The 24,454-nt window shown below is 39.5% G+C and overlaps 1 protein-coding gene across 1 annotated transcript in view; it reads right to left on the bottom strand.

Annotated features, from left to right (window-relative positions):
• grin2da (glutamate receptor, ionotropic, N-methyl D-aspartate 2D, a) overlaps positions 1 to 24,454 on the bottom strand; it is a 254,280-nt gene that overhangs the window by 106,262 nt on the left and 123,564 nt on the right. Inside the window, exons 4-5 of the mRNA XM_060903952.1 lie at positions 11,382 to 11,496; positions 10,827 to 11,032 (exon numbers count right to left, since the gene is read on the bottom strand). Coding sequence (XP_060759935.1) covers positions 10,827 to 11,032; positions 11,382 to 11,496 — 321 coding nt within the window. The remainder of the gene's footprint in view (positions 1 to 10,826; positions 11,033 to 11,381; positions 11,497 to 24,454) is intronic.

Here is a 24,454-nt window from a genome sequence, read left to right as displayed (position 1 = left end):
CAGCCAACCAGGAGACTTAATCAAACGCATCCCCCGCCCACTTGTGTCCGTGTCTGAGACGTTGAATTTTCCCAGAAGGAGGGAAGAAGTTGACTGATTTAAGACTGTGTGATAAATTAACGAACGAATAAGATAGGAATTTCAACATATAGGGCTTAAGTTTGTTACCGTTAAATAAGCATTGCTTGTACAGTAACATTATGTCGTTACAACGTCGACCCACTTTTAACGTGCCGAGTACCGACTGTAGCCGCTAACAAATATTAATTAGCTTGCTGTCAAGTTTTTCCTTTGTCGAGCTTTAAGCGCAAGGTCATGGATGTTACTACTGCTTGTTCCTGCTGTAATATGATACGTGATATGTGCTGTTGTCTGTTTGTAGCCACTTTTTTAATCTATGCAGTTAGCATTGTTTTGTTATTAGTATTGTTTCTTTTTGCTGTTTAACTGAAGTGTACTGTAACTGCTGCCATCTTGACGAGATCACCATCACAAGAGATTTTATCTCATTGCTAAAAACAGAAAAATGCAGGCATATTGTCCAAGGAGCATGCAAAGTGCAAAGACTTAAATTGCTCTGTGTAAATTAGAAAATGGGCAACTTCCTCTGTAGCCGTCAACGGACAAGCACAGAGTTGTCTTGAGTTTTGAGCCAATCACAACAGGGCAGTGCTGTGGCCTGAGGTAAAACATGATAGTTTAAGTTTGTTTAAATTACAAAAATGAGTACACCCATTGACTGTCTCATATACTCTTCATATACTCATACTGTTTAAGTAATGCAATAAAACTAATCTTTAAAAGTGGTATTTACTCAAACTGTTTGCATAGAATGAACTTTTGGGTTAACAGTGTAATAGTGTTGCAGTGTTCTGCAAATTTGCAATTTAATATTTCAGATCTTGAGACATGAAAGTGCTATTTTAAAAAATAAAAGGTCAGAAATGTTTTCTTTGTCATCTATTTAGTTCATTTTATTTCCTCAATAATTTTCCTAGATTGAGAAATCGGTCTGGGCTCTTATGGGTTAATCAGTAGCCTGCATGCTAGTATATGTTCCATTTACAGTCAAACATTTTGATGTACTCCAGGCTCAATTTTGATAAATCAAAAATCTGCGTAGTAGTACAGTCTGAAGATGCTCTTGCACATTCGGTGTCAGTTGAACAAAAATTATGGGAGGATATAGGTTTAATAAGTTTTACAATTTTTGAAGTGAGTGATGGATTGATAAGTTTAGATGTGTTCAATATTTTCTTATCTTCAGACATAATAGTGTAGATGTTTCTTTACCTGCTTGATAGTTTTGACTGAGACTCCAGTCTTCCTCAGAAGAGTCATTAGTCCTTAAATTAAATTCTTTATAGACGTGACCTTAAAATCACTGTTTTATTTTATGGCCTTGGTGCCCTGGCTTTTGGCCTTCGTGCCCTCAAAAAAACTGACAGCACAAAAGGCCAAGTGGCTTTGCCGCTAAAATGACAAAATTCCAGGCCTGGTTCCCATGATCTAGCTAGATAACAGTGGCCAGTTGCACAAAACACCTTAAGTTAAGATTTTCCTTCAAGTCCGAGTTAAGTTTTTCTTAAAACAAAATCAGTTGCACAAAACACCCTTAAGTCTTCTCCTGAAGGTTTAAAATGTTCATTTATGTGTTTAAGGTTTTCTCCGTATCTTGGCAACCAAAGTAAGGACAATGACTTAAGATACCTCTGACTATCTTAACTGCAACATAGCCAAGTTTATAGTGATAAATGAAGTGAATTATGAATCAATTATGAATCTTATTAATTAATTTTCATTGCATTTTCCTCTCAGATTCATTCTTTTATGGTTGCTGTTATTTGCGGACAACGTCTACTTTTTAGTGTGTGTTTTCTTTTACTGTATTCCTCCAGAAGTATAATCTTTTCTTCCTTTGACCAATTTGGTTTTCTTGTCTTCTTTTCTATCATTTAACTATAAGTCAGCTTTGTCAGGTGGTAACAGGATCTAGCTACAGATGAAAGAGGACTTTTTTTTTTAAGCACTTCTGCTCACTGTTGATGACCCAATTCACAATGTACAATTGTATATGACAAAAAAATGGATTTGATTTTAGCCCACAAAGGAGAAGCAAAGCCAATTAAAACTGAATGCAAACAAACTGACATTTATCAAAATGTATAGGCTAAACCATGAGATATAGTAATACCACAGAAAATTAGAAGAAGTCATAGCCATTGCTCAAGATGGGTACAGGGGAAAAAAATGACTTTGATACATTATTTAGTGCATTTTGTGCTATTTATAATCATACTGTATTACAGAATTAGGAGTTGGTGTGTAATGTTAAATATGACTTTTGTGTCCATGATCTACACTCAGCGGCCACTTTAATAGGAACTTGTTCTTGATTTAAAGATTCCTGTTCTTGGCTGCAGGAGTGGAACCCAATGTGGTCTTCTGCTGTTGCATGCTGAGATGCTTTTCTGCTCACCATGGTTGTAAAAAGTGATTATATGAGTTACTATATCCTTCCTGGCAGCTCAAACCAATCTGTCCATTTTCCTCTAACATCTCTTATCAACAAGGCGTTTCCACCCACAGAACCATCACTCACTCTGTTTTTTGTTTGTCGCAACATTCTGTGTAAACTCTAGAGACTGTTGTGTGTGAAAACCCCAGGAGATCAGCAGGTTCTGAAATACTCAAACCAGTCAATCTGGCACCAACACCCATGCCACAATGAAAGTCACAGAGATCACGATTTTTCCCATTCTGATGTTTGAAGTAAACAGTAACTGAAGCTCTTGATTTGTACCTGCATGATTTTATGCATTGTGCTGCTGTCAAGGGATTGGCTGATTCAAGAACTGCATAAAACAGCAGGTGAATGGGTGTACCTAATAAAGTGGCCAGTGAGTATAGTTACATAACAGGTATTTAAGCACTTTGCTAGCAAATGTTTTAGCTAACTAGATGAAACAGGTCTTTTGTAGCACTTCTGCTCACCACTGGTGACCCAACTTACTACAGTAATACTAATGGAATACTGATGTCTACAACAGTATTACAAGAGTAAGGTCAGCTCTCATAATATTAGCATACATAAGAATTCCATAGTTGTTTTCATGAATTTTAATCACACAGTTAAGTGAACTATTTCAAATACATCTGTCTAAATTATCAATCTTCCATCTGTTCATTTTTGTTCAAATGATTTTGCTTTTCCAGCATGTGAAATTTATTCATTTCTGCCTTCTTCACAGGCCTCACAGCAGTGAGAAAGAAGTGTTGCTGCTTTACAATTACAGGGTCATCAGCAGCCTCATGGGACTCATTTACAGTGCTCTCCACAATTAGTAGCGCCCCTTGTAAAGATTAGTAAAAAAGGGTTTTTAAAAATCCACCTTTTGGTGAAGTAGCTTCATCTCTCACTGAAAAAAAGAAAAATCCAAGATTTAATTGGAATAATTTTATTCAGAGAAAAACAAATCCCTCTTCAAGAATGAATTATTTTCACCAAAAACACATGTGCCACTATTATTGGCACTCCTGTATTTAATACTTTGTACAACCTCCCTTTGCCAGTAAAACAGCAGAGTCTCTCCTATAACATTTTATAAGGTTGGAGATACAGAGCAGGGCATCGGACACCATTCCTCTTCACACAATCTGTCCAGATCATCCAGGGTCCTCGGCCCTCTCTTGTTCACTCTTCTCTTCAGCTCACCCCACAGGTTTTCAATGGGGTTCAGGTCAGGGGACTGAGATGGCCACAGCAGAAGCTTGATTCTGTGCTTAGTGTACCATTTTTGTGTTGATTTGGACATATGCTTCAGATCATTGTCCTGCTGAAAGATCCACTGATGACCCAGTTTTAGTTTCCTGGCGGAGGCAGCCAGATTTTGATGTAAAATGCCCTGATATTTCATGGAGTCCATGATGCCATGTACCCTAACAAGGTTTACAGGGCCTTTGGAGGAAAAACAGCCCCAAAACATCACAGAACCTCCACCATATTTTACAGTTGAGATCGAGTTCTGTTCATTATAGCCATCCTTTTTATGCCTAACTCACCTTGACTGTTTATTGCCAAAAAGCTCCATTGTTGTTACATCAGACCAGAGAACACAGTTCCAGTCAAAGTTGTAGTAGTGTTTCACAAACTTCAGGTGCTTACGTTTGTGGTTAACTGACAGAAAAGGCTTTTTTCTGACATAACTTCCAAATAATCTTTTGGCATAAAGGTGGAGTCTGATGGTGGTTTGGGAGACTTGGAAACCCCAATATTTGCCTTTTTTTTTTGTGATTCACCAACATACTTGCCAACTTTTCAAAATTCTCATGGGGGAGAAAAGTGCGTGAACGACATTTTCAATTGGACAAGGGTATGATGCGTGGTTGAAATGATAAAAACAGTGGATCCCAGTTAATTGCAAACCATTTGAAATTTATACAATTAAAGACAATCAGGTGTGCCCACTCACACCTGATTGTCATCCCATTGATGACTCTAATTTCACCTTCAAATTAACTGCTAATCCTAGAGGTTCACATACTTTTGCCACTCACAGATATGTAATATTGGATCATTTTCCTCAATAAATAAATGACCAAGTATAATATTTTTGTCTCATTTGTTTAACTGGGTTCTCTTTATCTACTTTTAGGACTTGTGTGAAAATCTGATGACGTTTTAGGTCATATTTATGCAGAAATATAGAACATTCTAAAGGGTTCACAAATGTTCAAGCACCACTGTAAGTGCAGGGATGTAATCAACATGAGCTTATGATGAGTGCTTCCTGGGAATTCATTGTTCATAATTAATAATTAATAAATAATTAACTAATTATCATGAGAAAACAAGCAGTGCTATCTCAAGATAACACAATCATTTCGACATGAAAAAATTACTGCAAGCACGGCCATTCTCGGCTTCTATATATATATTTGCTCACTTTGACCATTTTTATCATAAAGTTGAGGTGTCAAAATAAATTTAGAGGCAAAAAAGACCATAACCAATTTTTTTTTATTTTTCGTGACTCTGCCAGAATTAAACCACAGCAACATCCAGTGGGTTTTCTCAGCCCTCCACATATATAGTGTTTATAGCAGGAAACTATGCTGAGGGGAAGAAATACAGTGATTCTGGCAGTGGCGGCTGCTGGTTTTTAAAACAGGGGAAGCCCATTTTACGCATTCATCTTAAAACCTGTAGGCTGGATATCAAAGCATAGAAAGGTGTGCCCCATTAGCATAGTGAACTAGACAACCCTACCTAGTGGCAGAAAGTATTTTTGCTTGTACATTTCATGTTATAGTCTGGCTTGCCAGGCTAGTGCCTCATATCCTTAATCAAAAATATCAAACATCCAAAAATCACTGGCTATTCAACGAAGAGCCTTGAACATCATACCCTGATATGCAACACAGAGTCTTTAACACAACACCCAGCTGTGCAACACATCCTTGAACATCTTCTGCAACACAGTCTGGAAATTCAGAACCAGGTAGGCTATGCAACACACAGAACCTTGAATATTATACCCAGGTATAACCTATAACACAGAGCCCACCATTCTCTTAACATTACTGAACAATATACACACTTCAGATTCATGAACATGAACACTATTTATACACAAATTCTGCCCTCCGCTCCTTTTCCAGAAAATGGTCTGTGACCCTGTCATAGCAGCTGGTTGTGCTTTCCAGAGACTTCACCAATTTCTGTTAGCAGCTAGCACTGCAGATCCCAATAAGGCTCAAGCTAGCCTACAACCAGATTGAACTACAAATTAAATAAACGAGTGAATTCGCGAATGATCAAACTGATAGAATGGATGAAAGTTAACAGAGCACAACGAGTAATTTTACATTTATTTACAGAATAATGTACAGAGACATCAATGAGAAGAACCGTTTATATGAAAAGAAATTCGGACAGCACTTTGGCACACGACTACACTTTCTCGACATCCGCTAGGGACTGACTGATCATACTTCCGTGTTCCTCACTGAAGTACCGCCCTCCTCATGTCTTTCAAACACTACCTCCAATAATCCTTTATCAGCCCGGCTTCTTGTCCCTCCCACTGTCTCGTTTAGTCCCAGAAAAGCCCGGCTTCCCTGGAAGTGACGATTTTGTTGATTTTAACCAATAACAACTAGCTGAAATTGGCTGTTCAGAGCCGTCTCGTAGACTGCAACGGATACCCGGCTGCCAGTCAGTGTTGACAGATACTGCTGACGTTTTCCATCCCAAAATATGTTCAAAACCCGCCAAAATGCACTTAAAACTGCCCAATCTGGCAACACTGCTGCCAGTCCATAGAGCCCATTGAAATAAGAAAGGTTACAGCCTGGCAGCAAAGGTGATTCTCGTAGCGAACTGCAAGTTCGTCAGACATCACTCAAATAAGTTACAGGATAGTTATGAACATAAATACAATCTTGGGCATATATTATGTTATGCAAGTTATTGTTTTAATGAGAAGTCAACGGCGTAGACGCCGCAGTTTGGGGAGGGAATTTTAGGGGAAGCTCAGCTTCCCTTGTTGTCTCTGAGAAATCGCCCCTGGATTCTGGTGTCATTTTTTTTCTACCTTTCTCAGTGACCTTCTATACAGTTTCTCTTTAATGTCTAGCGTACTGTATTTGTGTGATCTTTGCATATTTAACCCTTTGCATGACTGTAGATTTTAGACTGCTGGCATTCAAACTAAAAATGTGAGTGCTTGTATCCAAGTCTCCATATGAGACCGCCATTAAAATGCTGACATAATATCTACTCACAGATGAAACCATGTATAAAATGTAATATTTACTCTACGCTCTGTCAGACAGCTGGTGGTTACTACCACAAAAATCGACATAATGTCTGATTAGATATTGCTGCACTTGTACAAATTCAATCATTTTTTACATTTGTGCTACTCCGTGCCACATTACCACTTGCACCATTGGTCCCAAAACTATGTAATCTCTTTCCTTCTTTTTATGCATGTACTATGCTCATAAAAATATTTACACAAGTATTTTCTGCAAAATGGACAAATGTAGGATTAGCAATTGCCATAAAATCTAAATTTTATTTTAAAAAATAATGAACATAAAAATACAAAAATTATATTTGACCATAATATTACATATCCAGTACCGTGCAAAAGTCTTAGACACCCTATTTTTTCATACAAACTTTGTGATTGATTTCTACTTGATGACTTTACATTATCGAGTCAGTGCAAAAAAAAAAAGTCAAGTCAAGTTTATTTGTATAGCGCTTTTACCAATAAACACAAAGCAGCTTTACAGAATTTGAACGACTTAAAATATGAGCTAATTTTATCCCTAATCTGTCCCCAATGAGCACACCTGTGGCAACAGTAGCAAGGAAAAACTCCCTCAGACGACATGAGGAAGAAACCTCGAGAGGAACCAGACTCAAAAGGGAACCCATCCAGGCAACAACAGACAACATGACTATAACATTAACAGTCCTAACATAAAGTCAGCTTCGTTGATGCTATAAACCCCCACTGACGGAAACCCGAGCGCAAAACCGTTCATGACAACTGTAGTCCCAAAGTCAGCAAGTCAACTGCAGTCCTAAAGTCAGCAAGTCAACTGCAGTCCCCAGCCACAAAAGCACCACTGCAAGAGTCCAGAGCATCCTCCAGGCGTGACCCCCAACTGTCCACATGGGGCTGCCCTCCACAGGAGCAATGCAATGAGACTCTAACCAGACACAGGGCACCAAGATGGATCCGGCAGGTCAGAGGAGCAGAAGAGGTCAGCATCTCGATCCCAGGAACGACATGTAACTCAGAGGGACAGATTTTTTTTTTTGGGGGGGGGGAGAAAATACAGGTTGTTAGGTATGCCCAATGTCACCTGAATAAGTAGGAACAGTATACACATTGCACTGAGTACAAGCAGGGACTCCAGCAACTAACTGTGACAGCATTACTAAAAGGGGAGAGCCAGAAGGTAACACAGGCATGAGGGAGCCCTGGGACATAAAGCAGCCAGCCACTACACCGTCAACAAACTCGAGTGAGCAAGCAAGTGGGGACTGACAGCATCCATACATCCCAGTTTACCAAAACACTATGTCTGAGGACCCTCCAGATCTACACCTTTACCTCATAAACACCATTAACAAAAGGCTTGACTAAACAGATATGTTTTCAGCCTAGACTTAAAGTGCTGATGACACGAACATGACTCTATGCAATTTCTTAAATAAACTATACAACATGGCAAACATGTTAGATTTCTGTTATAATTACGTGAAAAGAAGCTGTTGTTATGCGAATATCCAACTTTTAATTGCACAGCGCAAGAAAACTGGGTCCGTGGCTCGCGGCCATGTTGTGACGTCAGCGGAAGAACACGCTGCGGTTCACTGGCTGTTCTACTCTGGTTCTACTCAATGGAAATGGCACATGAAAACGCCGGTGAACTCTCTAGTGCTAGCTCTTCCTCTTCTGGGAGTCTAGAATTGTGTTGATCTCTTCCGAATAGAATCTATGATAGCCTACCCTCTTTACCCTTTGCCTCTCGTTGCTAGGCGGCAGTTACATGAAAGCCGCAAGCTTTCACAAGCAAATACATGACTGATATCACGCCGACTTTATGATTACATTTATGATTATCATGTAGAATCTATAGCTCTACGTACCTTTATCTTATGCCGTTTCACAACACATGTTCTGACAGGAGGACTGTCTTTGGATCCAGCATAGCTACTAGTAGACCCCCTCCGGAATACTGGCAGTGTTGCCAGATTGGGAAATTTCCCGCCCAGTTGGGCGGTTTCAAGTGCATTTTGGTGGGTTTTGAACATATTTTGGGCTGGAAAACTTCAGCAGTATCTGACAACAGATACTGCTGACGTTTTACAGCCCAAAATATGTTCAAAACCCACCAAAATGCACTTGAAACCGCCCAACTGGGTTGGAAACCTCCCAATCTGGCAACACTGTGTAGGCACTGCTGATGGTAGTAACACACATTTGTGCTGAACTGAACACCCAAGAGATTCTTTTAAGCTGGGAAGGGTGTCAAAACAATCCAAATCGAAGTGTTCAGAGCACAGGACGGATGTTGGTGAGGGCTCCCACTTGTCACGAGTGCGCCTGACTTGCTTCACCCACTTCGCATGCAGCTCGGGATCTCTAGTAAACTTGAATAAACTTACCCCATCCTTGTGGGTTTTGGAGCAAAAGCCGGTAACACAACGCGAAGGCATAATAACTATATATAAATATAAAATGTCTAATAAAAATACTAATAATGATAAACTGAACACCTGTCGCATCAACAACAAACTGGTAAGTTAGGAGGAAGGTTCTTTCGCTGACGTCATATAGCTCCTCCTCCTCTTTCGTCTCCTGGGTGCTGCAGCCCCGTCAAATTTGCCCAAATAGCCGCGTTTTTTATCATAACTTGTAAAATAGGCGCCTTCGTGAATTAATATATGGATCATCGGGAATTACTTTTTATGTTATAAAACATCGCCAAAGATGTCAAAAACGTGTCATCAGCACTTTAAAGACTGAGACTGTGTCTGATTCCCGAACACTACTTGGAAGGCTGTTCCATAACTGCGGGGGCTTTGTAAGAAAAGGCTCTGCCCCCTGATGTAGCCTCCACTATACGAGGTACCAGCAGATAGCCTGCACCTTTTGATCTAAGTAGGCATGGCGGGTCATAGAGGACCAGAAGTTCACTCAGGTACTGTGGTGCGAGACCATTCAGTGCTTTAAAAGCTCAATAGTAGTATTGTATAATCAATTCGAAATTTGATTGGGAGCCAATGCAGTGTGGATAAGAGTTCCAAACGTTCACTTTTCAGTACAAAATTAAATGTTTCAGGAAAAAAAGTTTGTATTTGAGGATTATAGTCCAGAAGATACCACTTTTCAGATTAAAAAAGAAAACATACTGAAGGCTACTGGGTTTTGCTACAAAATAAAGAAGCAAGTGTGACAAAGTGTCCAGAAAAACTGTGGCTGGTTCTGCAAGATGCTCAGTAAAACCTACAGCTCATTTCCTTATAAAACTGCACTCATTGTACCTGAGACTACTTTTTTTTAAAAAAAGCAAAAGGTCATCTCACACCAAATATTGACTGCTTCATTTATTATGGCTTTACAGCATTTCTTTACGTGTATAAGACTTTTGCACAGTACTGTGCATAACTCATTTGAATATAAAACTGTATATATCTGTCACATCAGCAAATATCTATAGCAAACAGTGATGAAACAAATACTGATGTACGCTATATGTCATATACTATAATGCACAATTGTGTACAATCAGTGGAAGGTGAATATGATTTATTTGTTTGTTAAGAAAGCACAAATTTGATTCCTTAGAAAAACTCATTTTACTGCTGTCTAGTGCCAGTAGATCAAGATGTATAGCTTAATAAATCTGGAAGACATTTCATCAGTCACCAAAGAGACTTCAGTTCTACAGAGTACTGGGAAACTCCCCATTATTCTCTATGTGTCTTCTGTGTGTGTGTGTGTGTGTGTGTGTGTGTGTGTGTGTGTGTGTGTGTGTGTGTGTGTGTGTGTGTTTCACCTCTATGAATTCCCGAAACTCATTAATTTCCCATGACATTAAGGTCTGGAGGGGTGAATTTATAAAAGACCATTTGCTTTGACTTTACTACTACTACTATAATGTCCTAAATTGCTGGTTAAAAAAACAATGATAAAAACCGTCATCCATTTCAACATTGTTGTTACTTTTAAAATGTAAAAATGTCAAGTAGTCCAATTGTATATAAACAGAACAGAGAGGTTAAACAAGTCTCTGACCTGGTGTTGAGGGGTAGACGGCATGGCACAGAGTCACGAATGCATGAGCCAGTTCCAGGATCGGCTGGCTCCACAATGACAAAGGGCCTCTCCTCCAGAGTGACCACACGCAGGTGTTGACTATCATCAAGTGGCTTGAGGAATGGACCATAACGCGACCAGGGCGGGTAGCGCAGACGCAGCACACCATTCTCCCACCAGCCCACCTACATTATGCCAAATGTTACTTGTACATTATTACGTAAAACACTTTTATTCAGTCTATGAATGATGTTATTAACTGTGGAGGTAATAAATTAAGGACTTCATATGAATTTTTGATGGAATTGATCACTAAATGTACGTATAGCAACAGTTTTAGATGGTTTGAATCTTGGGGTTCTGTTTTCATGTTAATGAAAATGTCAATTTCTGGTGAACACTAGTGTGTTAATTTTGCTGGTTCCTATTTTGCCTGGATGCAGGCCAAATGTCACAGTAAACTTTTGAGTAAATAATAGGAAGATTACATTTTTTTGACTGAATGAACAAAACATCATCAAGGCTTGGTCTCACCTCTTCCCAGCCACGACCTGCAGTGTAGGAGATAACATCTACTAGTGGATTGGCTAAATAGCCATCAGCATTAAAGGAGTAGTCTCGTCCTGAAAGAGTGATGTTACTGAAGTATCTGAAAGAGGAACAAAAGAAAGATGAGAGGAGAAAGACAGGGATAATAATAGAGTAAGCAAAGGAACAAATCACTGTGATAAAGAATTGGAAAATGGGAAAGATGAGAACAGAGAGATGATGAGGGAGAGTGTCAGACAGCAGAGGTAAAGAGAGTGAGAGACGCATACGAGTTTCATTATTTCTCTTTCCACATGGGGTATAGTGTGTGTGTGTGTGTGTGTTATACTGAACGCTTCAGGGTCTTTTATATAAAATATCTCAATAAAGTGAACAAGAGACACCAATATATTCATGGAACTCAATGAATATGAAAGCAGGCATTAGGTGGCAAATAAAAAGCATCAAGAGCTGAATTGGAATCAGTCAGAAGCAAATGAATGAATGAATGAATGAATGAATGAATGAATGAACGAACGAACGAATGAACAAGTCAGTCAATAAACAGACCAGATGTGAAAATTAATCTGTACGTATGTAAGACTAGATTTTAGTATACAGTGGTGCTTGTGAACCCTTTTATAATTTTCTATATTTCTGCATAAATATGACCTAAAACATCATCAGATTTTCACACAAGTCCTAAAAGTAGATAAAGAGAACACAGTTAAACAAATGAGACAAAATATTATACTTGGTCATTTATTTATTGAGGAAAATGATCCACTATTACATATCTGTGAGTGGCAAAAGTATACCTGGTGAAAAACACAAAAGTTAACATGCACACAAATCCTACCACCAGGGGTATTCATGTAAGCTTGTACATAGTTATGTAGCAATTAAGATGATGGGGAGCCATACTTCTTTCATGTGTGCCAACAATGTTCAATTTGTGTTGTTTTATGTGTTCTCAACATTGATATCAAAAACATTAAACCAGTTTTTTGATATACTCGCCTTTGTCTGTAAGTTTCATTTAGCTACAAGTAGATGGACAGACCTTTCAGACTTACTTACTGATACCAAAATATCTTCTTTTCTGGCAAAGAACATGGACATAGTAAAGACTTTAAAATGGAAAAATGAACACTCATCCTTTTACCTCTTTCAATAATATTTATTTAATAGTCGTTTCCTCTAGCCATCATTTCTCCTACCTGTTTAACTGAAAATCTGATTAAGAAGTTGAATCTAGTGTGTTGGACAAATACTTGTCAGTAACGGTGCTGAAAACATAAGTTCAGAGCAGCCTCCAAACATGGCCGCTCCGGACTACAAACCCCAAGAGTCACAGCACCTTCTGTCACCTGACTACTAATTACACCACCTGTCTCCCATTCAGCAATTATCACCTCACCTATATAAGCTCAGCTCTCACTCCCTGACTTTCTGAAGTATCATTTAGTGTTCTGTGCCTCATCTTACTGAGCTGAGCTTCCCGATAACGTTGCCTTTTAGAGCTAAAGAAAGAGTTGAGAGACTCTCTTAAGCAACAAACATTGTCTCTGTGCGTGGTTTTGCCAAACTCACTCGTTAGGAGTCTAAAGAGCAACAGGATGAAGACCGTCTTTGCAATGCATGTCCCCGATATAGGCATTAATAGTTGCTAAAGACAATCGTACTGTCGTTGCTGAAGGCATTAGTAGTTGCTAAATCCAGTCGATAAGGTCACATGGCATTCATTTTTAACCAAAATCTAATGAAATATAAAGTGTTTAAAATAAGATAATATATAGTATCATGTGGAAGCATTACATGTATATTATGTGGTAATTAATTAATGAAACTATTTTATGTTTTTGGCTTTTTTTTTTCTTCCAAGCATGTTTTTAATTAAATGAACAAACATTCACACAAAAGAATGAGCAAATAATAAGATAAATAATTAAGTAAATGTGTTCCCCGTGCTCACTCATTTCACTGTTATCCCTCGATCATGCAGTCATGATTATTTCAACTGTAATCCACAGTGCAGAGTGGGCAATGTTCTCCCTTATAAGTGCACGAGCGCACAGAGAGAGAGAGAGAGAGAGAGAGAGAGAGAGAGGTTTTGATCTGTGTGTAGTGTGTACCTAGGTACACACTACACACAGATCAAAACCTCTCTCTCTCTCTCTCTCTCTCTCTCTCACACATGCACACACACACATTAGAGGTGCAGAAATGTCTCATTTATGACACTAAATTAGTTAATCACTTGCCTAATGGAGTTAAATTTGATTAACCTGTAGCGATATACAGTGGTGCTTGAAAGTTTGTGAACCCTTTAGAATTTTCTATATTTCTGCATAAATATGACCTAAAACATCATCAGATTTTCACACAAGTCCTAAAAGTAGATAAAGAGAACACAGTTAAACAAATGAGACAAAATATTATACTTGGTCATTTATTTATTGAGGAAAATGATCCAATATTTCATATCTGTGAGTGGCAAAAGTATGTGAACCTGTGCTTTCAGTATCTGGTGTGACCCCCTTGTGCAGCAATAACTGCAACTAAACGTTTCTGGTAACTGTTGATCAGTCCTGCACACTGGCTTGGAGGAATTTTAGCCCATTCCTCCGTACAGAACAGCTTCAACTCTGGGATGTTGGTGGGTTTCCTCACGTGAACTGTTTGCTTCAGGTCCTTCCACAACATTTTGATTAGATTAAGGTCAGGACTTTGACTTGGCCATTCCAAAACATTAACTTTATTCGTCTTTAACCATTCTTTGGTAGAACGACTTGCGTGCTTAGGGTCGTTGTCTTACTGCACGACCCACCTTCTCTTGAGATTCAGTTCATGGACAGATGTCCTGACATTTTCCTTTAGAATTCGCTGGTATAATTCAGAATTCATTGTTCCATCAATGATGGCAAGCCGTCCTGGCCCAGATGCAGCAAAACAGGCCCAAACCATGATACCGCCACCACCATGTTTCACAGATGGGATAAGGTTCTTATGCTGGAATGCAGTCTTTTCCTTTCTCCAAACATAACGCTTCTCATTTAAACCAAAAAGTTTTATTTTGGTCTCATCCGTCCACAAAAATTTTTCCAATCGCCTTCTGGCTTGTCCACGTGATCTTTAGCAAACTGCAGATGAGCAGCAATGTTCTTTTTGGAGAGCAGTGGTTTTCTCCTTGCAAACCTGCCATGCACACCATTGTTGTTCAGTGTTCTCCTGATGGTGGACTCATGAACATTAATATTAGCCAATGTGAGAGAGGCCTTCAGTTGCTTAGAAGTTACCCTGGGGTCCTTTGTGACCTCGCCAACTATTATACGCCTTGCTCTCGGAGTGATCTTTGTTGGTCGACCACTCCTGGGGAGGGTAACAATGGTCTTGAATTTCCTCCATTTGTACACAATCTGTCTCACTATGGATTGGTGGAGTCCAAACTCTTTAGAGATGGTTTTGTAACCTTTTCCAGCCTGATGAGCATCAACAACGCTTTTTCTGAGGTCCTCAGAAATCTCCTTTGTTCGTGCCATGATACACTTCCACAAACATGTGTTGTGTAGATCAGACTTTGATAGATCCCTGTTCTTTAAATAAAACAGGGTGCCCACTCACACCTGATTTGTCATCCCATTGATTGAAAACACTGACACTAATTTCATCCTTCAAATTAACTGCTAATCCTAGAGGTTCACATACTTTTGCCACTCACAGATATGTAATACTGGATCATTTTCCTCAATAAATAAATGACCAAGTATAATATTTTTTGTCTCATTTGTTTAACTGTGTTCTCTTTATCTACTTTTAGGACTTGTGTGAAAATCTGATGATGTTTTAGGTCATATTTATGCAGAAATATAGAAAATTCTAAAGGGTTCACAAACTTTCAAGCACCACTGTAAATGTGACATTCCAATATCCATACATAATTCCATAACATATTGAAATATATTCATAGTGTTTTGTGTATATTTCTTTAATAATTAACTCGATGTACTTGCAATGTACAAGAAAAATAGATGAACACCATTAGCAGATCCAGCACCAGTTTCTCCCATTGACTGTGAGATTCCCTCAGAGGCGCATGTGCATTTTGTGTATTCGGCGGCAAGCGAATCGCTCTTTGTTTTGAACGAGTGGTCCAGGTCTCTCATAAATTTTGAGCAAACTAAAGGACTACCTGGGCTACGATATTGTTCAGGAAAACCACGTTAGTTTGATGATGGATCTTAAGAGGTAATTTAAGACTCTCTTGGTCTTAAGAGGCTTTCTGGAAACCCACCCCTGTTTGATTTCTGCTGGACTTTCTGTGGTTGACCAGTGTTTACGTTTAGTCTCAACTTTGTTTCATTGTTTTCCCTAAATTGCCCCGTTTGCTGATCGATCAACCTCTGCCTGTTTCTTGACTACGATTCCTGCTCTTCAATTTGGCTCAGACTGCAGTTTGCAAAGCCCCCAGTCTCCCCTGCGCTTTAAGTGCCTGCACTCTGACAATACTAATCCATGCCTATGAAAAAGTTTGGTATGCAATTCTACTATTTAAATAATATTGGCTGGCTTTTTTTGTGGTACATCAGATATATTCCATTCAGCTAGCATGACATTGAACGAGTCGAAGACGAGTTCAATATCATGCTTGCTGAATGGAATATATCTGATATACCACGAAAAAAGCCATTATTATTATTATTATTATTATTATTATTATTATTATTATTATTATAATACATACACATTTGATGGAACAATTATAGATCTTACAAAAAGTTAAGAATGGGGGGTAACTTACCAATATTGAATTCTCATTCTGATCGAATGTAATTCAATGTTCTGTCAATCCAATGTACAAAGTCAAAATTCTAACAATAAAAATGGTACAAGTCCAAAAAGCCTGAACAACAACCCAACTTAGTATATACAAGCTATATACAGGCTGACAGTTCAAGTTCACAGTTACTTTTGGTAGTAGTTAATTGTTACATTACAGTTGTTCAAAACAAAAGGGCTTTGCTGAGTGAAGTTCACCAGTGAAGTCCACGAGTGAAAGTCTCTGTCACTTTTCCTCACCTCCAAGTAGAACTTCGACAATATTTCTTCTATTGCTCTCTTTTCCAGTTTTTCAAATGTCCGTTGGTATGTTTTTCTCTTGTAAATATGCATGAAGGATATCCAGTGTTGTTTTGGTAGCCTTTTGGGTGTTCAGCGCGTCTTTAGTTTCAGTTTTCAGTTTGTTATTTATTTAGTGCTTAATCCGAGCACTGAATTAACTTCGTCTTTTCTCTCTCCCGGCCGACAAAGAAATGATTGTGCACATGCGCAGCAGAAAAGTTTTGTCATTGGATATTCGCATGAGCTCCGAAGTGTGACATCACGTTGTCTTGACAACGTGCAATATTATAATAATATTGCACGCTCATTCTCCATTGGGGAGAGTGATTTAATACATGGAGGATAAGCGATATGATAATATTGCATGCCATAAATAAACCCACTAGAAGGGAATAGAATACATGTTTTTATTCCATGGAAAAGTGGCCCGTATGTATAATTATTTATATTGTTCAATGTAACAAAACATATCTTGTATTTTTATTCTTTGCTCATTGTACCTGACTGCTTTGTTTTTGGAGCTCTATCAGTCCTGCATGCTGTGGCACGTGCACCTGAAGGCATGCCCTGCGCTGCACGCATGTTGAGTGGACTCCAGCATGCACGCCATTAATGACGCGCACCTGAACTTAATTAAGGAGCTATATGTGCACCTATTTAAGAACTGTGCTGATGCACAATCAGTGCAAAGTATTACGCTACGTCAGTCCACATTATTGAGCCTTACTACCCGTGTTTCTAATTTCCTGTTTCCTGATTCCTGTGCCCGTTTCTCATTCTTGTTCTCGCTTTGCCTCTGATATCCTGTTTGCACCTCGCCCAACCCTTTGCATGTTTTATGTTCTGGATTTAGCCTGCCAATTTGGACTGTTTGCCTTTGTGCATGTTTGCACTTTATTATTGAACTTATACTTCTGCACTTACATCCGCCTACTTCGTACCTGACAGAATACTTTGCCCTACAATGGATGCAGCAGAAGTAATAAAGTTTGCCATACCACGCATCTAGCGGGTTCCTGTATCTCGGCCCCTTGACTCGTATTTCCAGCAGCATTTTGTAATGGGCCTCCCGGCAATGTACTATGGAATCTATCACCCTAGGGGATTCAGCCTGCAGTGTGATCTGTTCTACAAGGCCTTTGAAGAACCCAAGCCGCCAGAAGCGATCTGGGTGAGCCTCATGCTCACTTGGACAGCTGGATTAGCTCGCCGATGGGTGGAGTACCTCATCCGAATAGAGCACCCGTGCCTTTGGAGTTCACAGACTTTCTTAGCCATGTACCAGTTTATTTTTGAATCTTTAGAAAAGGAGGAATCCCATTAATTGTTTTTTTTTTTGGGGGGGGCCAGTTACGCAGATGGCCAACACAGTCATCGGCTCCTCTAGTGACTGACGCAGAGGAGGAGGCCATCGCTCCAGAGCTCCCTCCAGTGACCGATGCAGAGACAGCAGAGGAGGCTGTTGTTCCTGAGTTCCTCCTAGAGGCTGTCTTTCCAGAGCTGGTTTCTCAGCCAGAGCCAGCACCTGAATTAATGCCTGAACCAGAGCCTGCATCAGAACCCATGCTTGAACCAGAGCCAGCTCCAGTGCCAGTGTCAGAGCCGGTGCCAGCTCCAGTGTCAGAGACTGAGTCAGTGCCAGAGCCAGCTCCAGTGCCAGTGTCAGAGCCAGTGCCAGCTCCAGCATCAGAGCCAGACTCTGAGTCAGCACCAGTGCCAGTGTCAGAGCCGGTGCCACAACCAATGCCAGTACCAGCATCTGTTCCAGTGCCAGTTCCAGTATCTGTTCCAGTGCCAGCATCTGTTCCAGTACCAGAGCCAATGCCAGCATCTGTTCCAGAGCCAATGCCAGTGCCAGCACCAAAACCAATGTCAGAGTCAGCGCCAGTGTCAGCTCCAGAACCAGTGCCAGAATCAGAGCCAGTGCCCGTGTCAGTGCGAAGTATTATGCTATGTCAGTATGCATTACCAAGCCTTACTACCTGTGTTTCTAATTTCCTGTTTCCTGATTCCTGTGCCTTTCTCGTTCTTGGTTTGCCTCTGATATCCTGTTTGCGCCTCACCTGACCCTTTGTATGTTTTACGTTTTGGATTTAGCCTGCTGATTTGGACTGTTTGCTTTTGTGTGTGTTTGCACTTTATTATTAAACTTATACTTCTGCACTTACATCTGCCTACCTCATACCTGACACTAACATTTATATATTTTACAAGTGTAAACTTGGTAGACTTCAGAAATGCTTTCAGTGAGAATTCACTTATAATTAATAGCTTATAATAGTTTATATAGTTTATAATAGGTTATAATTAATCATGCAATGTGTCTATAGATTTGATTCAAAGCAGCATTTTTCTTGCTTTCTTGTTTATTATACCTACAGTGAAAAAAAACCCCTCTTTTTCCATGTGTAAAAGTCGTAAATTCTGGTGTTTCATGCGATAGCACCTCCTAGACCAGACACAGACCTTACATGAATGGATGAATGCTTCACCTTGCACAAGCACTGACACCATACCGTACATTTGGCATAGATGCAACACGTCAGATTTTAATCTGGCAATCTCGCTGGTTATATATGCAACAGAATGTTTTGGCAATAATTCATTATAGCACTGGAAAAAAATAAATTAGTGCAGCGAGCTGAAATACTTTGAAACCAGGCGAATCTTTGGAGTAGGCCATATAGACAGCTGCCGAGGGCACCATCTAGATTGGAGCAACACTTCAGCAAGCTTTCAACAGCATGCCAAAGTACAGCTGCTCTCAACATCCACTCAGTGCCTAAGCATGATGCCTCCATCTGTGTCTACTACAGAATGGAGTACTGGTAAACATGACCGACAGTTAAGAGCTGAAGCTTGCTTTGGCACCAAATGTGCCTGAGCAAACAGTGCCAAAAATGGTCAGGGGCTCACAAAATGATCACTGAATGTTAGAAGTGGAGGACTTGGAGGAAATAATGGAGCTAATAGCCGTCTTAGGGTTGTCTCTAAGTATGATCTTATTATTATACTTGTATTAGAAAGGATTTAACATTTCATCACATACCAGAGCCCAGCTCCACTTGCCATTTACTTAACACCAAAGTGCCAGAGCTCCACTCGCATATGCTCTCACCTAATTTAACTCCTATTTCTTCTTCTTTCAGCTGCTCCTGTTAAAGCATATACACAGAGCCATGGCCTCACTTTCGTTTATAAATGCCCTGAGACCTCAAGAATGGCACAGGAATAGTTTTAAGTGTTAACAATAAATCTAATATCGTAATTTTTATGATTAAAGTGATTTATATAGGTAGCGGTCTGAGTGAATGACATTGACGTCCGTAATGTCATAACAGGAAGTCTATCAGTCTCATCACCGTTTCCGCTATACTGAAACACAGAGCTGACTGCAACTCCGATCCTCCATTTTGAGCTAATTTATCACCATGCCACGTAGATGTGTTTTTGGCCGGTGCAGCAACACGACAGAAGGTGGATTTACATTGCATTTATGGCCCAAGAATGTTCAAACTGCAAAGATTTGGAGGCATTTTGCAAGAAGTTCACGGGCACATTGGGTGCCTACGAAGTGGTCTCTCCTCTGCAATGCACATTTTACTGAAGACTCATATGAAACCTCTGATCTGTTGAGGAGCGTTGGCTATAAGCCTGTATTGAAAGAGGGTGCAGTACTAACAATTAAAGAAAAAGAAAACTCCAAGAAAAGGAAAGTATTTATTTTTATTTTATTTTTTTTTAAAAAGGAAAGTCAGTTCAGTTGCACAAGTTCTCCCTGAGTGAGCCGAGGGTTGTTGCTAAAACCCGGGATGGAACGGGACAGGACATGTCGCTCAGGCAGTGACCTCCCTGCAGTTGTTGCTACAGTGCCTTGCAAAAGTATTCATACCCCTTGAACTTTTTCACATTTTTTCACCTTACAACCACAAACTTAAAAGTTTTTTATTGAGATTTTATGTGATAGACCAACACAGAGTAGCACATAATTGTGAAGTGAAATGAAAATGATAAATGGTCTTCAAAATTTTAAACAAATACAAATCTGAAAAATGTGATGCGCATTAGTATTCAGCCCCCTGTACTCTGATACCTCTAAATACAAATCCAGTGCAATCAATTGCCTTCAGAAGTCATCTAATTCATTAATAGAGTCCTACTCTGTGTAATTTACTCTCAGCGTAAATACACTTGTTCTGTGAAGGCCTCAGCGGTTTGTTAGAGAACACTGAAGAACAAACAGCATCATGAAGACCAAAGAACTCACCAGACAGGTCAGGGATAAAGTTCTGGAGAAGTTTAAAACAGGGTTAGGTTATAAAAAATATCCCAAGCTCTGAACATCTCAAGAAGCACTGTTCAATCCATCATTTAAAAATGGAAAAAGTGTAGCACAACTGCAAACCTACCAAGACATGGCCGTCCACCTAAACTGACAGAGCGAGCAAGGAGAGCACTGGTCAGAGAAGCAGCCAAGAGGCCCATGATCACTCTGGAGGAGCTGCAGAAATCCACAGCTCAGGTGGGAGAATCTGTGCACAGGACAACTATAAGTCGTACACTCCACAAATCTGGCCTTTTTGGAAGAGTGGCAAAAAGAAAGCCATTGTTGAAAGACAGGCATAAGAAATGTAGGGGACACAGCAAACATGTGGAAGAAGGTGCTTTGGTCAGATGAGACCAAAGTTGAACTTTTTGGCCTAAATGCAAAGCGTTATGTGTGGCGGAAAACTAACACTGCTCATCACCCTGCACACACCATCCCCACTGTGAAACATGGTGGTGGCAGCATCATGCTATGGGGATGCTTTTCTTCAGCAGGGACAGGGAAGCTGGTCAGAGTTGATGGGAAGATGGTTGGAGCTAAATACAGGGCAATCTTGGAAGAAAACCTGTTGGAGGCTGCAAAAGACTTGAGATTGGGAAGGAGATTCACCTTCCAGCAAGACAATGACCCTAAACATACAGCCAGAGCTACAGTGGAGTGGTTTAGATCAAAGAATATTCATGTGTTAGAATGGCCCAGTCAAAGTCCAGACCTAAATCCCATTGAGCATCTGTGGCAAGACTTGAAAATTGCTGTTCACAGATGCTCTCCATCCAATCTAGCTGAGCTTGAGCTATTTTGCAAAGAAGAGTGGGCAAAAATTTCAGTGTCTAGATGTGCAAAGCTGGTAGAGACATACCACAAAAGACCTGCAGCTGTAATTGCAGCAAAAGGTGGCTCTACAAAGTATTGATGCAGGGGGACTGAATACTAATGCACATCACATTTTTCAGATTTTTATTTGTTTAAAATTTTGAAGACCATTTATCATTTTCGTTTCACTTCACAATTATGTGCTACTCTGTGTTGGTCTATCACATAAAATCTCAATAAAAAAAACTTTTAAGTTCGTGGTTGTAAGGTGGAAAAATGTGAAAAAGTTCAAGCGGTATGAATACTTTTGCAAGGCACTGTAAACCCGGTGACATCCCGTTCCGTCCCAGGTTTCAGTAATTGCCTGAGCCCAGCAGTAATGGCGGACTACAGAGTATGAAGAAAAGTGAATGAGTGGAGCAGCCGTCTGATTTCTAAACTGGATATTGCTGCCATCTCTCCCTTATGTGGAAGAAGTGAATGAATGAACGGAGAACTGAACGAACAACTGAAAGTCAGATTGTTTTAAAAACAATCAGCCTTCAAGAAGCGAGAACACAGACGGGTAAGCTCCGACTCTCATTTGGATAAAAAAACAACTCGTTGTTTACCTGCATTTAGATTAATACATGTAACTTGTATTGTGTATTTAAGTTACCAGTATAAGATTATTTAATTTGCTTCAGAATGTGATCGTCTCAGTTCATCTGATTATTTAATTAGCCTTTTATGTTTTATCAGTGAAAATGCATGCACATACATGTACATTGCATAAGTTATAACACCTATCCTGTTTTAATGAGAGTCAACCCACAATCAGTGAAGTCAAATCAGTCTTAGTTGAGCAAGTCGGTAATGGTATTTCTTACTTTCACAATAAATTTTTATTTATATGACTTTGGTTTATAGCTGTAAAACGCCTCGGCCTTAAAACCGGTTCCCGCTGTGACGTCACGCACTCAGGGCTGGCTAGCTCAGCGGGGCAGCTCGAATGCCAACTTTGCAGTCAATTTTAACTCTCAAAAGTATTTTTTTTTTATTCCCATTTATGCAGCATACAAGAGTCAAGGATGGAGATACTATCCACTCAGAAATTTATTTAAAAATAAAGGCTCTGCGTATCTCCTTTCAGGGTCGCCACAGCAGACCATCATGATCTGTATATTTGATTTGGCCTAGGTTTTTACACCAGATGCCCTTCCTGATGCAACCCTCCCCAATCTATCCAGGCTTGGAGCTGGCACTAAGCATGCACTAGCATGTGCAACTCAAATGGCTGAGTATTTTACCTAATCTGCAAGTCTGTGGGAGGAAACCAAAACACAGGGAGAACATGCAAACTCCATACAGGAACCCCCCCATCAGGTGTTAGGTTTGAACCTGGAACCTTCTTGCTGTGAAGCAATTTAACTCCTGCTTATACTTTTATACTATGAAATCACAATTCTACCATTCACATTTCTATTTTGTCAACAATATTGTCTTTCAAAAACAAAAAAAGCTATCCCTTATTCTCTTTCAAAACCAAAGTCAAACCACACACCTTTCCAGAGTAATATATTATCTCAATCAGCCCATCTCCAATTACAGCATTATGTCATCAAAACCAAATGCTTGTTCTCAAATATTAATGCGAGACAGCTTAAACGGCAGACATTTTTTTATGTATTATTTTACCATGGGTGTGAGAAAGCCGCTATCCATGTTTCCAACGTCTTCTTACAGAATGATTATGCAATTAAGCTGAGCCCTAAATACAGACACATGTAAGAGATGGCATGCAACAGGAATGGACAATTTATGTTTACATGTTTTTAATAATTCATCAACACCACTGCCTCATTTTCAGTATTCCACTGGCTAGAGCTCTTAGGATGCTTATGAGATTTTTTTTCTCACTGAGTCGCTATGACAACAAGACCTTTAAGCTGTGCTGAAATGCAGAGAATGAGCAACGTGGGATGCCATTGAATAAAAAAAAAGAAAAAGAAATGCATCTCTACTCCCAACTATAAATGGGAGCTGCCTCCTTCACCTACAATTTGTTTTAGGTTTATTTAATATTAATTTTGTAACCATATTTTTAGCACAATGGCCTCTTTCTCAAATTTAATTCCACTGTGCTGTATTATTGATGTTTAGTCCTATTTTAATTAGATTTGTCACTCAGATCAAATTTCGGATGGGATTTTCAAGGAATAGCTCTTCATATGTCATTCATAATGTTTTTGATGACCTTTAATAAGTTATTACATTCATATTCAGTATACAAGTCAGGACAAGTAGTAAAGTAAGCCGGTGTTTCAGTGCCCAGTTAATGGGATGCAAAGCCAATTATGAGTATTAGTATTATTTTTTTTCACCATTGATAGTGTTCAAATATTGTTGATCTATTTGTTGACACATATTTCCCTGTAAACAAATAGATTATATTGCTTCTCTTTAACACACACACACACACACACACACACACACACACACACACACACACACACACTTACTTATTTGTGAATTTAAGAATTGTAAAATCATCACCTCGGTCTCACAGTATGCAAATGTTATGTCTCTTACAGCTTATATCTTACTCCTCTTGTTCTCTTGCAGTTCAAATGAAAAGAATCTGAGGACTGACAATGTCTTCTTTTTCTATCACAATTCACATCTTTTCCTCTCTGAATCTCTCTCACCCCCTGCAATGTTGTCATAGCGACACAACCAGTGGCACTACTTATGTTCCACTAATGCCTTACAAGTCAGGGAGAGCAAAAAACACTGAGCAACTTCTATCTAAACATGGATATCACTCACTCAGTATGTA

The sequence above is a fragment of the Neoarius graeffei genome, chromosome 22 (assembly GCF_027579695.1).
Source record: "Neoarius graeffei isolate fNeoGra1 chromosome 22, fNeoGra1.pri, whole genome shotgun sequence".
NCBI classification, from domain to species: domain Eukaryota; kingdom Metazoa; phylum Chordata; class Actinopteri; order Siluriformes; family Ariidae; genus Neoarius; species Neoarius graeffei.
Note: the sequence above shows the minus strand (reverse complement) of the source record. Positions and strands in the feature narration are given on the sequence as shown.